The 16,236-nt window shown below is 40.1% G+C and overlaps 1 protein-coding gene across 2 annotated transcripts in view; it reads right to left on the bottom strand.

Moving 5' to 3' along the window:
• Positions 1-1,199: 1,199 nt before the first annotated feature.
• Positions 1,200-16,236, bottom strand: part of ptpn4a (protein tyrosine phosphatase non-receptor type 4a) — a 55,299-nt gene continuing 40,262 nt past the window's right edge. Inside the window, exons 11-28 of one of the 2 annotated variants that reach the window (XR_015102236.1) lie at positions 16,170-16,233; positions 14,848-15,020; positions 14,389-14,457; positions 14,143-14,277; positions 13,384-13,545; positions 12,044-12,203; positions 11,310-11,393; positions 11,072-11,128; positions 10,795-10,951; positions 8,582-8,748; positions 8,377-8,467; positions 8,172-8,233; positions 7,815-7,961; positions 7,342-7,470; positions 5,410-5,558; positions 4,975-5,110; positions 4,267-4,901; positions 1,200-3,964 (exon numbers count right to left, since the gene is read on the bottom strand). Coding sequence is in view for 1 of the 2 variants with exons in the window: in XM_086123488.1 (XP_085979614.1) it covers positions 4,545-4,901; positions 4,975-5,110; positions 5,410-5,558; positions 7,342-7,470; positions 7,815-7,961; positions 8,172-8,233; positions 8,377-8,467; positions 8,582-8,748; positions 10,795-10,951; positions 11,072-11,128; positions 11,310-11,393; positions 12,044-12,203; positions 13,384-13,545; positions 14,143-14,277; positions 14,389-14,457; positions 14,848-15,020; positions 16,170-16,233 (2,299 nt within the window). In the remaining variant the exon portion in view is untranslated. Of the gene's footprint in view, positions 4,902-4,974; positions 5,111-5,409; positions 5,559-7,341; positions 7,471-7,814; positions 7,962-8,171; positions 8,234-8,376; positions 8,468-8,581; positions 8,749-10,794; positions 10,952-11,071; positions 11,129-11,309; positions 11,394-12,043; positions 12,204-13,383; positions 13,546-14,142; positions 14,278-14,388; positions 14,458-14,847; positions 15,021-16,169; positions 16,234-16,236 lie in introns of both variants that reach the window. The other variant, XM_086123488.1, reaches the window with a different exon arrangement.

Here is a 16,236-nt window from a genome sequence, read left to right as displayed (position 1 = left end):
CTCAGTCGTGAACAAATAGTAGATGTTTTTCAATAATCATAAGCGCCCTCTCCTGGATAATTTAGAACAGTGTTTTTCAATTTCCCAAAATTAGGGATATTCGGCCATGGGTGAAATTTGAAGATTAACCTAAAATGCACCATAACCTAGCTTGACTTTCCCAAATGTTTCAAATGTCCAACTTATTGAAATACATTATTTGTACCATCCATCCATCTATCCATTTTCAAATCCGCTTATTCTCACAAGGGGTGTGCGAGAGTTTTTAAAAAGCCTTTAAAAGGGCATTAAAAAAATTTAACTCATGAGATCATGTGGTTGCACAAGTGTGCACACCTTCATATTATTGGGGTTGTGGCTGTGCTCAGAATCAACCAATCAAATTTAAATTAATGTAAAATGGGAGTCACCACTCAGCTGCTACCATTTAAAGGGCCTCTGCACACCCACATGAACTCCAGTTGCTCTAGTAAGCTTTTGCTGACAATTACAGATCAGCCTTATTTAAGGTACCGTGGAAAGAATTATAAACCATTCCAAATACCAGTCCGTGTTAGCACCAGACTTTCAGGTTTCTGCGAGAAAGCAAACCAATGGCAGGAAAAGCCTTTTAGAACAGCTGAACTTGACTTGAGGTTTATCAGAGGCACTTCAAATGGTGTCAGGTGCGTGCTAACTTTGATTTAACATGAGTTTGAATGTGATTGGTTCGTTTAGAACTAAGCCACGCCCTCCGCTTGTAAGAGGATGTGCACATTTGTGCAATCACATTACCGACATTTGTTTTTATCTCTATTTTTTTTTTCAATTGTGATGTACAGGTTATAGGTCACCTGTTCAGGATCGCCTACAACACATAGCTCTTCCATTTCCTATGTTTTTATGATTTTATGATTTTATGTCCTGTTTTTATATAATATCTCGTTTACAAATTTTTACATTGTATTTTCTTATTGTCTGTACAGTGTCCTTGGGTGGCATGAAAGGCGCTCTTAAATAAAATGCATTATTATTATTATTATTATTATTATAGTGCTGGAAAAATATTTTAATGATTTTCATTTTTCATATCACAAAAATATGACATTTGACCGCTGTAGATATGAAAAAAGATCAGCAATGGCTATCAAAATAGAAAGTGCTCTTTGAATCCTCTTTACCTCCCTTTTGCAGTGTGTAAATCTGAAGCGACATTGCCATGCTTTGACAGACAAGCTTTAATTGTTCACAATCAAGCTTATAGACACGTTCAAAGCACCAGTAAAACCAGGAATCCAGTCAGAAAGAAACAAGACATTGGTACGACACACAAAAAAGCTTCATTTAAAATATAAGGAAAAACACCGTCTCGGAGTTTTAGCATATATACTCGCCGGTAGAGATTGTGTCAAGTCAAATCAAGAAGTTTGGAAGTAAACACCAGTTGTGGAACAATTGAATCATCCAGAGGAAAACAACAACAAAATACTTGTGCTCACAATTGATTTTCCCTTTTATTTTAAAGATTTTTTTTAATATACAACATTGTATTTACAGGGTCTAGCATTATTTACACAAAATTAACAAGTGGCACTGTGTAGTCAGAAGTTCTTTTCTTTTTTTCCCCTACTCATGTCTTAAAAAAAGAAATAATAATAAATTCTAAACATAAAAAAAGGAACTTTTTCCTTTTCAGTAGCACTATTTGCTACTCAGCATTCTACAAAGTGCTATCCTTTGCCGAGCCATCTAAAACAGGTTTTATCTTTGCAAAAAAATACAGTTAAAGTTGGCCCTTCCCATTTTGAGACCTCTCTAAAACTAACATTGTTCAGTACCCCAAATTCATCAATTATGGGTCATTAACAAAACATTTCAGTTATACAGCTCCTAGCTAGATGTCTGGTAGAGTTGCACACAATTGCAAGGATTTTATCTTGGTAAAATGTCATTAAAGTTTTATTCCTGTTTGTCTTGCCAAAGCGGCACTCAAAGAACTTTAAAAAGTGTTAGTTTTAAACTAAATAAAATTTAAATAATGATCAACTGAATGCAAAGTTAGCTGTAAGGGACAGAGTGATTGTAGTGTTGTTCTTTTGAAGAAAAGAAAAAAAAGCTTGAGGATGTGCTGTGGAGAAACAAACGCACGGTTACACTGTTCCAACACAACGTGGAGGGAACAATACAAAGCATGGAGGAGGATGGACGAGATGTGCTATGAAAGCCAAATGAGTTTCGGAGGACTAAACTTCTTGATCGGGGACAAACTAAATTCGGCATAAAAGGGTGGGCTAAGGACAATTTGAACATAAGCTGGTTTTCTCAGGAAAGACTAAAAAAATAATCATGTCAAAGAGGGAAAAGCTTTTATGGCACCATGTTTCATTCCAGTTAAGAGACAAGCAGGCTTAGAACAGACAGCTCCAAATATTCAGAAGAGAACAAGGAGAAGTTATACAGCTGCATCACAATAAACTAGAATATGGTGAATAAATTCAGTTATTTCCATAGCTCAATTCAAAAAGTGAAGCTGATATTATACTGTATTGTCACGAATCTAGGAACACAAGGGAAAATACTTTCGCTAATTTCTGTTAAAATGATGACGTCTGTGAAGGTCAAACTTGTAAAAACAAAAAATGAAAATATCTCAAAAACCCAATGTGCTAGGAAAAAAGTAAAGAGATTTATTAAATCGGTGTCAAAAATACACATAGACATTTCTGATTAAAATTTGCTGTTGGCCAGTGTAAATGACATTAATCGATTGTTAAAAAAAAAAGTCATTACTGAGCAGCTGTAAAACTGAAAAATCTGCAGCTAATCCAGTGATCAATACCGCAATCGGTATCGGGCACGCTCACTCATGGATCATCTTTATTGAAAGTGGCAGCATAAAACCCTGATTGGAACACCCCCAATTACAACAACCAAAAAGTAAAGCATTACGTATGTCTCCTTGTATGTAATGAATCTATATATTTGACAAGCTTGACTTTTTAAATAGAACCATAAGAAAAATCACATTCTCCACAGATTCTAATTTATTGAGATGCAACCGTAGAGAAGGACTGAAAAGAGAATTTTTGAAACAAATCTCATCCAGTCGTCGACGAAGGCAATGAAAACTTACACACCATACAGCTATGGACAATGTTAAATTCATCAATTAAAAAAAAAAAAAAAACTAATGAAAAACAATGACGTGTTAAATAAGTTAAAATTTCAGGCTGGAATTGATCACTTGGGAAGGTGAACACTCAAACTGACATTCAAATAAGCTTAAAAATCAAGTACCTTGAAATTATGGTGTACCACTTGATACCCGAAAATAAGATTTTTATTTTATTTTTTTTAAAGTGCTGCATGTTACGAATAATACAACTCAATGTTAAGATTTTGGGGTATTTTTTCCAATAGTGTGACATGTTTGTTTTTCAGGCTTCATATCTGTATGGACTCACCAAATGGTTTCCAATTAGTGGGGGAAGAGGGGACTCCTGTGAGCAATCCATATATTCCAGGGGTCCTCAACATGATCTCGTAAAAATGTTTGACTTGTAGAAATGCCTAGAATGAGAGATTTCAATAACAGAACTCCAGGATCCATGTTCGAAATTGGCCTTTTGGGTTTAAAGCAGCCATTTTGGGCACATTTCAGGACTTAAACTCCTATTGGGGAATTTGCCCAAATGAGTCCCAGTTGGAAGAAGCTCCACCAACACAAAAACATTTTCAATGCCATCCATTTAGTGTGGAAAATGTTGTCAAAGTTTGATCATCTTGGGGGTGAAATAAAGTGGTGTGAGATCCAATTTAATTGACCGACACTAAGCGATTAAGCGATTAATGCACCCAAGTTCAAAAAATGGGTGAAAATTGTAAAACTGTTTTGTTCTTCTCTATGCCGTGTGATGTCTGCCAACGCAAAGCAATGAACCGAAGTCATCGTGCTAAATTTTCCTCCCAATGTCCATCTGTCAGTCTGAAACAAGAAAGGTGAGAAAGATCAAAACAATAAATTAAATCACATCGCTTTTCCATCCTCACAAATCAAACGATTAACAAAGCAGTTAAGAGGGATAAGACTGCTGGACTACTTAAAGTGGACTGAGAAAGCATGATGTTCTAGACCGGTACAAAACATACAACTCATTTTGTTCAGTTGACGAGGTTTGACACAAAATAAAACACAATAAATACTCTTTCGGGAGGGACAAAAGATAAAAGGTTTATCTCTGTATCAAGTTAAAAAAAAAGGCAGGTCTGTCTGGCAGACTCACTCACAAAGGGGACAGGGTGACTGGAAGCCTTCCATCCATGGGACAGCCCATCCCCTCGGTACGTATGGCACAAGCAACTCCGCATCCACATGTCTTTGTGTGTACCCTGAACACACAACCGCCTCTAATGGTACCTTATCAACATCGCAGAATTGCTTCTTGAATTGGAACCTGTCAATGCGTTTCCTGTTTGTTGTCTATTTGTTCTTCCCATCTTTGTTATTATAAAGTGCAACAGTGCGTTTGTTCTCGTCTCCTGTTCCCGCTTCCTCTGATAAAGTGTCACGGATCATCAGGATCGGGTTCAGGGTTGACGCTGGTCTCGCTGGTGGCACTGGCGATGCTGGGCTCCTCCACTTCATCCTCTGTCACTTCCCCCACGTCAAGCACCTCCACCTCTTCGTCGTCGTCGTCGTCCTCCTCCTCCTCCTCATCCAAACCTCCTTCCAGCAGGTCTACCACAGCTGCCGCCTCCTCCCCTATCTCCGCTTTGACTTCTCTCTCCTCTATATTCTCTTCCTCCTCTTCTCGGATGCCATCCACCTTCTCTGGGAGCTGATAGGCGGCAAGCGACAGCGGTCGGACTAGTCCCTCGTCGTAGACCTTCAGAATGGCCTCGCACACAAAGCGGTATTGACTCTGGTGGAGACGGAGACAGATGAGTTCAAGTCGATGGGTGAAGCAAGACCTAAAAACGGGTGGGTTGACGTACAGGTGTCTGGATCATCATGGCTCTCTGGTCTCTCATGGTCCGGACGATTTCCAGAGGGTAAACCGGCTGGCCGCACTCCATGAGACACAACGCAGTTTCCATGGTGATCAGAACACCTGTCCGACCAATTCCAGCACTGGGAAAAAGCAGGAGGTAAAAGGATTTATGTTAAAAGTTACAGAAGTGAAACAGAGGCTGGACTTAAACTGTATGTCCAAGTAGCAAACTCAAATTGAACTTGTATATGTTGAATCGACGAGTCAATGCATTGACTCTGCAATGATGGTAAGAATTTGCCAATCACTTGTTTGAGCATTAAGAACACGGATGACTGATCTCTGCCGGGAAGATCAGGTATTTATGTGCCAATTAGTGTATGAGCAACAAATCTTGTGTCAGTTGCTCTAATCTGACATATTATATGATCCTTCGTACCTGCAGTGTACCACCACTGGCTGGTCCTGCCCGGTCCTTTTGCTCCGAACCAAAGCAACAAAGTCCAAGAAATCAGTGGAGTCATCAGGGACGCCATGGTCGGGCCAAGCCAGGTACTGGATTTGGGTCAGCTCTCTCTGCTCCTCACTCTGAAAATGCATACAAAGACACAGTGCCACCAATATGACTTGCTGAAAAATGTATTGGATTCATCCTCTAGCCTAAAATATACGGCCTCCACAATATCAGAGAGAAACACGATTGGGGATTTGTGGTCAGTTTTACTGGGACAGATAAAAAACACCAACTATTTGAAACCTTATTGCCAAGGGCTCACACTGTCAGTCATGAACAGGTTGCATGATGCCTGGCTGAAACTAAATGGGTGTAAAATCTATACATACAAACACTAATTCTTCATATGTGATCTGACCATGACAAGAACATAATTAGAATGTCAGCCTCAGTGTTGAGAGAAATTAAAGCATCTTTGAAGGGTGGATGTTTGTGCAGTAAGATGGAGTGCTTGGCACTTCTGCCTCACAGTTCGGAGGTTTGCGGTTGGAGTTTGCTTGTTCGCCCCCTGGGCTTCCATTGTTAATTTTGTTGCTAATCCGGCTTCCTCCCACCTTCCAAAAACATGCAAGTTAGCTTTATTGAAGATTCTAAATTCATCCATAAGTGTGATTGTGAATATGAATGGTATGTGCCCTGCGATTGGGTGACAACCAGCCCAGGGTGTAGATTTTGTGGGGTCTTGCATAAGAGAAAAAGACTCTCTCTTTTGTTTCCTGATTTTATGTATGATGTATATTTTTTACAAATTCAAAATGAAACAGTTTTGTTTACATTTGTTGTCATGAGAACACCAGTACAGTAGTTGTGATCATTTTGGTCCTGATACTCATGATGTGAAATCAATTACCAAACTGTTTATCTTTTCCTATCGCAAACACTGATTCAGTGCAGACTTCTTGTGCTGCCTCAACACGGCAACATGCTCACTATGGCAACCATTTGGCAGTCACGCTGCTTTCGAGACCAATACATTTTGAAAGGCTATGCTATGTAGGAAATGGTCAAGGAGGTCAACTAGACACAGACGTGCACACAAAGAAAGAATTGCAGATCTAAACACAAACAACATCGACTCATAAAAAAGGAACTCTGTTATTATTGTTTCATCTCCTGCGGCAAAGACAATGACTATAGAGTAGTCTCTAATTTAAAAGAATGCAAAATAACCACCATGACCATAAACAGCAAACTAGAGCAAACTTGTTGTCTCCCTTTCTGCTTTTGACTACTCTTCTGTGTTTTTGTTCTTTTACAAGAATCTGACTGACGGAGGGGTGGTTGGGTTGTCGTGGTAACCAGATCTCAATACGTGGTCCACATGCGGGAGCCAGAAAAAGAACAGCCCACACCGCTCACTATGGCAACACACCTCCTCTGGATCCTCGGCTGTTCATTCTTCCCGAAACACTGCCCGCTCTCTTGCGCCATGTTTTCTCTCTAATCTCCCCTGCTGTTTTTCATCCTCTCCCTCTTTTGTTCCTCAATGGGCTGTATTGGGTGCATAAACATGAATGCCACATCCTGCTCAGGATGAACCATTCCGTTAAAAATGGTAGAATTTTGAATGATAATTATAACTGTTTCAGAGTTAATTTATCTTTAATGCCATAATTAGCGCCTTTTGAGAGAGGTACAAGAGGTTGTCAGTTTAGGGCGGAGTTCCATTGCTACGGCAAAGACATAATCCCAATTTGCACATGAGTCAGGAAGGTAATATCGTCTATTATTAACCTACACTAGTGCAATAGTATTTTACATTCCTGTCAGCAATACCAAGAGGATACGGATAACTGTGTTAATATTGGTGACTGACGTGAAATGTTCAGAGGGCTTCATCTTTGCATCTTGTCTCACCTGTAAATGCATGAGGGTCATTTCCCGGACTAGGAAGGCTGAATTGCCCTCCTCGTTGTGGCATGTAACGGTGAAGTCTCCGTAGGGAGCGCTGCTGTCTGGATTGGGCCAGTACTGGTGGCACTTCACCTATAACCAACAAGTAGGACGTTGTAAATAGAGAGGCACATGGAAGTTACCTGGTCTTTGCTGATGGAATTCTCCTGTTCCTGAGTTATACACACAGTTGAAGAAAATCAATAACATTCATTCAGGTGTTGCCGGATTGAATGAATTATGATTACTGAAGCTTCTTAAGGGCTGAAAGAGTACAACTCCAAGTTCCCAAATGAGGAAGGTAGACGGATGACTCAGGAAGAATCAAATGGCGAAAAAAAAATACTAAAAATACTCAGGAGCGACAACTGTAATTCTCATCATATCAAGAAAGGAAATCAATGACTGCTGATTTTCAATGAAAACTCTTAACATACCCGTCCCCTCTCGACCTGCGTTGTGAGCATAACCACCATAGAGGAACCCTGCTCCCAGGTCATTTGCCAGAAGTCAGGGCAGGTGTTGGGCAAAGGACCCTGGCAAGCTATGTATCGATTTATGAGACTGGAGGCGGGAATCTCCATCTGCACACACAGGGATTGAAATACAGAGAACTTACTTGTCTGGAATATGTGTTTTCAGCATGCAGGACACAAATAAATTGTTAGGTCATGCTTGATGGATGCTTTGTTTGCTTTAAAAAAATAAAAAATAATAAGACATAGTGAACTTTTTGACACAATGAATAAATGTGAATCTGCAAATAAATCAGAGGAAGGACAATCAAAACTTACATTGATGTAATTTGCATTAATGTAGTCATCTGTGCTTTTCAGAATGACCCGCGTGGCATCATCTTCAGAAGGACCAATCGTACCAGACAAGGAAAAGACCAAAACCAACAGAAGGCGGAATGAATAATGACAGCAAGTGTGTCATACATAACAGAACATATGTTGCTGAGTATTTAGGTTTAAATCTTATGTGGCAATCACATACAGGGTGAGATGTCTCTGTAGCGATTTTTGGAAACGTTCTGAGGTAATTTGGCACACAGCATGCTCATCCCCGGCCTCTTCCTGTACAGTTGCTGTAAGAACAGAGGTAAGTTGAGGTCACTTGACTGATAATTCATCAAATCACTTGAAATTTTTTATAAAAATACTACATCTGTGAGAATTATTATTTGTGCATTTCAACTCACGTCAAACTGGGCTAGTATGGCTCCACTGCTCAGACCATCCTTCAGGACAATCATAGAGTCCCTCAGGGCATGCTGATCAAGCTGGCTGGGGTCCTGAGGGGACTTCTCTGGGATGTACTGAAAATCGGGTTCTGAATCCACCTTTTCCTCCACCACATCATAGATGGCTGGACAGCAAAAAGAAACAAATGTTTATATAGATTCTTTCATCAATGCATACAGTTGTGTGTTCACACACACACACACACACACACACACACACACACTTCGTGGGCATGAATGACATTGCGGGTTTTATTAATTTATTTTTAAACTGTGTAAATCTACACTTGTCATCATTAGAGCGTCACTAAATGCCATGGAGTTACCCATTGTTCAGAGTACTGGTCAAGCCAACGGTGCTTCATGAAAACGCTTGTCAAGGCGGCAAAGACAAAGCTGCATGCGTTCCTGCGCACCTCTTACTAAAAGATTCAAGTAAATATTTCTATTTTTTCGTTTCGTTTCGTTTGTTTATTGAACATAAAACATATACAGTAATAATTTCACAGAAAGTAAGGTAAGTAAAATGGTAAAAAGGAAAGAGAATCAGTCATCATTCAACACAATTATTATGTTCAAGGGAGTAGGAAGAAGTAAAAAACTTAGAGTAATTTGTATAATTTTGATTCTGTGGGTCAGAAAAAAAAATCGTACCTGAAAGTCTAACTTGTGCACTCAATTCTTTGCAGATGCACAATATGTAATTCATGGAAGAAACCAGGACAAAATTAACATTCCAAAATTATTATATTCATCACCAAAATAAGTGTAAACATCTGACCACTCCTGTCCGTACATCGACAGTCGAGATGATGTCATTACCAAGGCAATGACGATATTTAAAATGACACAGCAGCAGAATAAATTAAATGATATGTATCGGCTTTGATGTATGACTGGATGTAAATCCCCATTTGGCCCACTTAACGCCAAGCATTCCAATGATTCATCATCTTCAAAGACTCCCTGAAGGTGGTGGAGGAACTCTTTGATGAGCTGAATATAAATAGCTTAGATGTCAGTCTATGACGACAAATGTATCTGAAGACAAATGTATGAAACATGCATAATAATGAACATTCAAACGCAGAAACCAGATGAATTTGCGTTTATTTCCATTAGCTTCTTTTTCATCTGGTTACGTATGAAGCAAAGGAAGCTTTTCATCATTTAAAATTAAACCAAACAAACAAATATTATGGTATTACAGTACAGGTAATGTTGGAGTCAATGCATTTATCTTTGAACCGGTTATCATACATGTTGTGCCGGATAAATGGATATTGCCACTTTAACTATTTTGCGCTTGCACGCACATCACATGCACGTCTTGCTTGAGGGCACCTTGACAGTAATCAGGATGCTGACAATCATCTTTTTTTTACAACTACCGGCTGAAATTTATTGTTAGATTGAAAACTAGATACTATTTGAAGTGCACGATAAACCGCTCATCGTCCGTTTAAGTGCAATTAATACTGACGTTTCTGCACGTTACCTGGCCATTCTAATCATTTCAAATGTTTTTTGAAAACTGCTCTGGATTTTTTTTTAATAAAATAATTGAATTACTAACTCCATCCATCCATCCATCTACAGTATCTATGTATCCATCCATCCATTCACAAATGCTTATCTGGGGTGGGGTCGCGGGGGCAACAGCTTTAGCAGGGAAGCCCAGATTTCCCTCTCTTCTTCCAGCGCTTCCCGGGGAACCTTACTTACTTACTGCCGGCAATGCGAACTGAACAGCCCGTATCATTGGGTTCGGTACCTGAAACTCCCAAAGCACTCTCCACAGAACTCCCGGAGGGACACGACTGAACACCTTCCCCAAGTAAACAAAGCACATGCAGACTGGTTGGATGAACTTCCATGCACCCTCGAGGACCCTGCCGAGGGTATAGAGCTGGTCCACTGTTCCACGGCCGGGAAAAAGCACACTGCTCCTCCTGAATCTGAGACTCGACTTCCCGACGAACCCTGCTCTCCAGCACCCCTGAAGAGACCTTACCAGGGAGGCTGAGGAGTGTGATCTCTCTGTAGTTGGAATACCTGTACACTTTCCCGCCCCCCTTCTTACCAACTGGCTTTTAAATCTACTTGACAGTCTTTGGATCCTGTCACCAGTGAATTTACCCGCTGTGGGATCGACAACATCAACATCTTACCATTTGGCCGGACCAGTAGGATGAGCTCTCCAGAGTGGCTCTCACAACTAGCCTTGATGAACATGACAACCTGGTCATGGGTGTGGTCCGAGATGTCCCGTCCATTAATCAAGACTACCTGGTCACCCTCATTCAGCCGGGGCACACATAGGTCGGCCTGAAGCACAAACAAGATCAAAAGAGTCAAATGGCAGCTTTGTGGAGATACATTTTGTTTTACCATATGCTGAAACAAGGTCCTGACTGTATAACTACAAAGCAGTGGATGTTCACTTACTGATGTTCCAGGAGCAACTCTGGACACTATGATTGGCATCTTCTGGTCGGCTCCACCCTGGAAGCACACATACACACAGACGCTCAGGGAAATTTGGTCAACTTCTGAAATCATTCTTACAATTCTATAAATACTGTGAAAATAGAACTCTGCCATGCAAAGAATTCAAGACAATGAACCAATACAAAAGCATAGGACAGTAAATAAAACGTCCCATTGAGAATTTTCTTTTTTTTACCTTAACATTGAAGCCAAAACGTCCATGTTCATCAGGTCTCATCTTGATCAAGACCAGATTATCATGAGGGACAACTCCATTTAGCTGAAGGAACAAGTAAAAAATACATTAAACCTAATTTATCTTCTGTTTTCTGACAACTGAGTACAATTACAGAGTGCTGAGAAAAGGAACATTTTGTCTCTGCTGACCATCTCCAGTCAGATATCATTCATGATTAATAGGCTCATTAAACTTAAACTGCGGAGTCAATATCACAATAGGATGCCTTTGAGAAATGCATAATGGTCAAGCTTCAAAACCCCCTTGAAACTTTAAAAAAATAATAATAATTAAGTGCAAGCGGACAATTTTAAGGAAGACAGCAAATATGTAAACTTGCTAACAGGGTGGACATTTTTGGCTGGTGTTCGCATTTTATGAACACATGAAGCTTCATTTAGCATGATTGAGTTAGCAAGCTGACTGGGTACTGTTTAGCAAATAGATAATATCACATTTCTGAAGGGTTTCTATATTTACAGACAGTTGACAATGTCAGGTGTGGACAACGTGCAATGACACACATCAAAACTACGAAACGAAAGTGCAGGGTGCTCTGGACTGGTTGCCAGTTAATCACAGAGCCAACAGAGACAGCCAGCCATTCAGATTCACATTCTCCCCTGTGGGGCAATTTAGTTCTTTTAATTAACTAGCATGTGTGTTTTGTATCATCCAGTCCCTTGACTGACCGTGGTCTTGTCAGTGTTGGCGGGAACATCGTACATCTCGTTGAGGTGGTTGTCCAATAGGCTCTGCTGCGAGTGGGCCTGGATAATCTGGTTTAAGGTTTTCCTGCTCAACTGCTTTGGGGGCAGAGCTGGAGGCTGGCTGTCCACCCCGTCAGGAGAACTGTGAAGAGAGAATGAGACTTTATTCTGTGGATATAGTATATTAAAATTTTACTACTGCTGTACAAAGTGAAGCAAGCATTAAATTAAAACCACATACAAAAAGTAAAACAAGAAAAGATCAAGTGAGAGGAAAAAGGTCCCAAGAGTCAGAGAGGGCTGGTAGCATTGTCTATGTCACAATGAATTTATTTCAATGAAATGTGCTTTCATCCCAGAGGACAACACTGTGGCAATGACAGACATGAATGCAGAAGGTTCATCAGGTAATGCTAAAACAGCAAGATGGCAAGGGTAAAAGCCAGGCATCGCACACTGTTAAGTGTGTGTGTGCGCGCGCGCGTGTTGAGGTGGGGGGAGGGAGCATGATCTTCCTTCGGGATGGGCGCAGCAGTCAAACATTATTGCCTTTGTTTTGACTGGTGTTATAGGTGCCACTTTGTGTCTTTCTCACACACACACATACGCGCGCGCATGCACACACACACACACACACACACACACACACACGCGCAAACACACACACACACATGGATATACTTCTGGCAGCAGATTGATAAAATTACATCCAAACCTTTAGAGTCAAGCATAAGAGCTACAGAGACCTATGAAGCCCTAATCCATATGAAAAACTGCCTTTTACTCTTTCGGCCAAGTAAAATGAGCAGGCGACAGGCCAAGAATAATATGGGACATTATTAAAAATGGTGGCATTCATCAAAGCCAACTTGTTTTCACAAAAGCTTTCCGAAGCTTCGGCGAATGAATGAATGAATGCGTGAATAAATGAATGAATGAATGAATGAATAAATAAATAAATAAATAAATAGTACGAAAATGTATTACAGTTGTGATAAAAGAGCAAATTCCTTTGTCTTTCCAAAGGTTTCAACTAAGTGTCACTCAAAGAGGGTGTGAACTGCTGGGAGAGGCCACAGATACAAGCGGACCCAAAAAAAAAAAAAAAGTCAACTCAGCAGAGTAGTCAGACAGAGTGGCACTAACAAAAGATGAGTAGAATTCAACCACAAAATTACAGGGGCCGCTATTTTTATATGGAAGACAGAACTGAAATCTGTTGCATTGCTGCTAAATCCAAGTTAGTGAGGGAATGTGCGTCAAAAGGTGGGGAAAAAAGCTTTAATAGTGACCTAACTTTTGCAGGACGGTAGGACACTTACGGCGTGGAGTCCAAGCTTATACTGTTGGCCTGCGTGGAGGAGGCCGACTTATGATTCGAAGAGAAGACGGGCAAGCTAGGCGACGTGTGTATCACATGATCAACCAGGTGGCCGACAGACGAAGGGCGTAGCCGCGTGCCCTCTTGCGTGAACAGGGAATTTCTAAGAAACACACGCAAACACAAAGATTTTGAGACTCCAACATGAAGGCCGTCTTTGTGCCCAAAAATTCATTACCATTGTGGAGTGTTCACAATGTAGACAAATGAGTTACGACATCTTTTCTACTTTTGATTATAAAATAAGCATATTCATTAGAATAGCAACGGACTGAGTATGTGTCGTGGAAAAAACCTTGAAATATTTGCAACTGGAATATATTTTTTGCATTGACTTGGAATTCATTAGCTATTTAGAGGTGCATCTTAATAAAGAAAAATAGGGAGGAGAACTTACATTTTAATGAGTTCAATTTAAAAAGGGAAAATCATCGTTAATGAAATGTTTCAATTAAAAAAGAATTGGGTCAGAAAATTGGGTACATATTACAAAAATACAAACTTATTTCCTGATGTGTTCATTGACTCTATATACAGTCAAATGATTTTCACTTTTTAAAGATCTCCTGACATAAGTGAACTATTCCATGCCGTTCTGTTTTGGGATGCACCCAAATATTCATTTTAAAACATACATTAACCATCAACAACAAAATACATATTATGGGCGTTTCAAATAAAGGCTAAAATTTGTGCGCACTGATTCGGCGTCCCAGGTGGCGAGCGAGTTGGCAGGCTCTGGGTCTCCAGTCTTTCATCTGATAGGCTGTTCCTGCTCACCGTCTCCCAGTCAGTTCCCCCCAACAACTTCCTGGCCAGAGGTTTGCTAGGAGATCTGCACAGAGCAAGCAAGAAATTCAGGTGCAAATAAACTAACTAAGAACAAAAATAGAACAGCTACTGTGTGGACTTTGAATTAGCAAAACTTGGAAGACAGGGTAACTACCTCGCAAACACTCTGTCCTTGATGCATTTCTCCTTGCCGTACTGTACAGATTGCACCTCCGTTCTCCCGCTACGTGGAACAATAACAAACAATAGAATGCCATCAAACTAAAAGAACTTTTTTTAAAAATCTGGGTATTTGATAGCCTTGAAGTCATAAAAATTTATTTACCAGTTATTATTTCAAATGGAATTTTATAGACAAAACATCAAACCAAACATATTCTGCAGGTTGAAAATCCCTTTTCGGGTGAGCCATGAATAATTTAGCAGAGATATTTGGGGGAAGGTAGCATGCAAGGTGCCCATGAGCCATCTAGTGTTTTAGTCCATAAAAATGAAGTGAAACAACTATGTGTCTCTCAAATAATACATGTACACCTCCATTTGTCAAAATCCCGCTGTGAAGTCAACACGCTTGGGACTATTCGTGTGTTGAATGTCTCACGCCTCTTCGTACCAGTAACGAAACTTTGAGCCCAGGGTGAAGTAATGGGAAAAGAAATTCTTCTGTAGCGGGATGGGTCGTTCGAGGCGGAAGAAGGTGTGGTGCTCCACACAGGCCTTCCACAGGTTCTTACAGGCCCGGTAGTTCACCATGTTGAAACCAAGTAGCGTCTCTCGGGTCTCGATCTGAGTGGAAGGAAAAGATGGAGACAGTCATAAGAATAACATGTACAGTATATCGGATGCTGACTCACACAAAGGACCATGCCCACTATTTGGCCAATTACAAAGAGACAAAGTGTTACCATTTCATAACAGATACACAGGAAGTTAACGTCTCTGGCACAAGAAAAATGCCAGTTTCTCAAGGTAAAAGAAATATACTGTACAGTGTGAGAGTGTAGATGCCTTTGTTGGAAAGATACAATGGGAAGTATGTGACATCTTGCTTAGATGTCACAGAGAATCTATGAGCTAAAAGAAACCGCTCCAACTTGTGTAAAGCTTGTTTTCATCCAGGCCACATCAGAGTAATTGTTGCCCTCGGAGGGCAGCTTAGAATGGTGAAAACACATAAATGTTTAATCGCTGCGGTGACAAAGGTACATTACAAATCACATACGCTGGTTTTAAGTACATTCTGTTGACATTGAGTAGATGAAGGGAACAAAAGGCAAACAGTCAGAAATATAAAACTATTAAAAAACATCTATGGCCTTTGTTATTACTTTTACTTACATCTGAAACCCTAGGAGACACTGTTAAAAAGCAGCTGGAAGTTACATTTGAATTGCACAATGGAATAATAATAATAATAGCAATTATGTATATTACAGATTATGTTGATTTACAGACTAGATGTGTGGCTAGATCAAAAAGTAGTCACACTTCTTGTCCCCTACCTAAGATGTTCTATGAGGGAATCCTAATAATCACCTGATCATATTATGCAATTGCATTTGCATGTGGTTATCATATTCATGGCTGTTCCCAACAGTCATGAATTGAGGCATGCGAAAGCTTGTCACAATTTGAATAAAACGGGGAGGTGGCTTACAGATAGCACAATGCAGATTAATTCTGATAATGAGACAATCATAGCAAGGTTGCTGTGACAACCTGTAACTTGTTAACATTGGAGAACTTTACGCAGATGCAAAGAACAAGTACAATCGGTAATTGTTTTTCTACAAAACTACTCTGCAGCATAAATTGACTAACGTTCATGACGTACAATGCAATACTGTTCCATACCAGAAGGTGGCCGCAGCCTGTATTCCACATTCAAAATCAGTAATGAAACAATTTTTGTGTGTAGTGTTTCTAAACACTTACCGCCTCTCTCCTCAACTGTATGAAGAACTGCTTGCACTTGAAGGATATTTTCACTATTTTTAACCTG

Source organism: Hippocampus guttulatus, chromosome 11 (genome assembly GCF_054856545.1).
Source record: "Hippocampus guttulatus isolate MCC_2025c chromosome 11, RoL_Hgut_1.0, whole genome shotgun sequence".
Lineage (NCBI taxonomy): Eukaryota > Metazoa > Chordata > Actinopteri > Syngnathiformes > Syngnathidae > Hippocampus > Hippocampus guttulatus.
The sequence above is the reverse complement of the archived record's forward strand: the minus strand, read 5'-3'. Positions and strand labels throughout refer to the sequence as shown.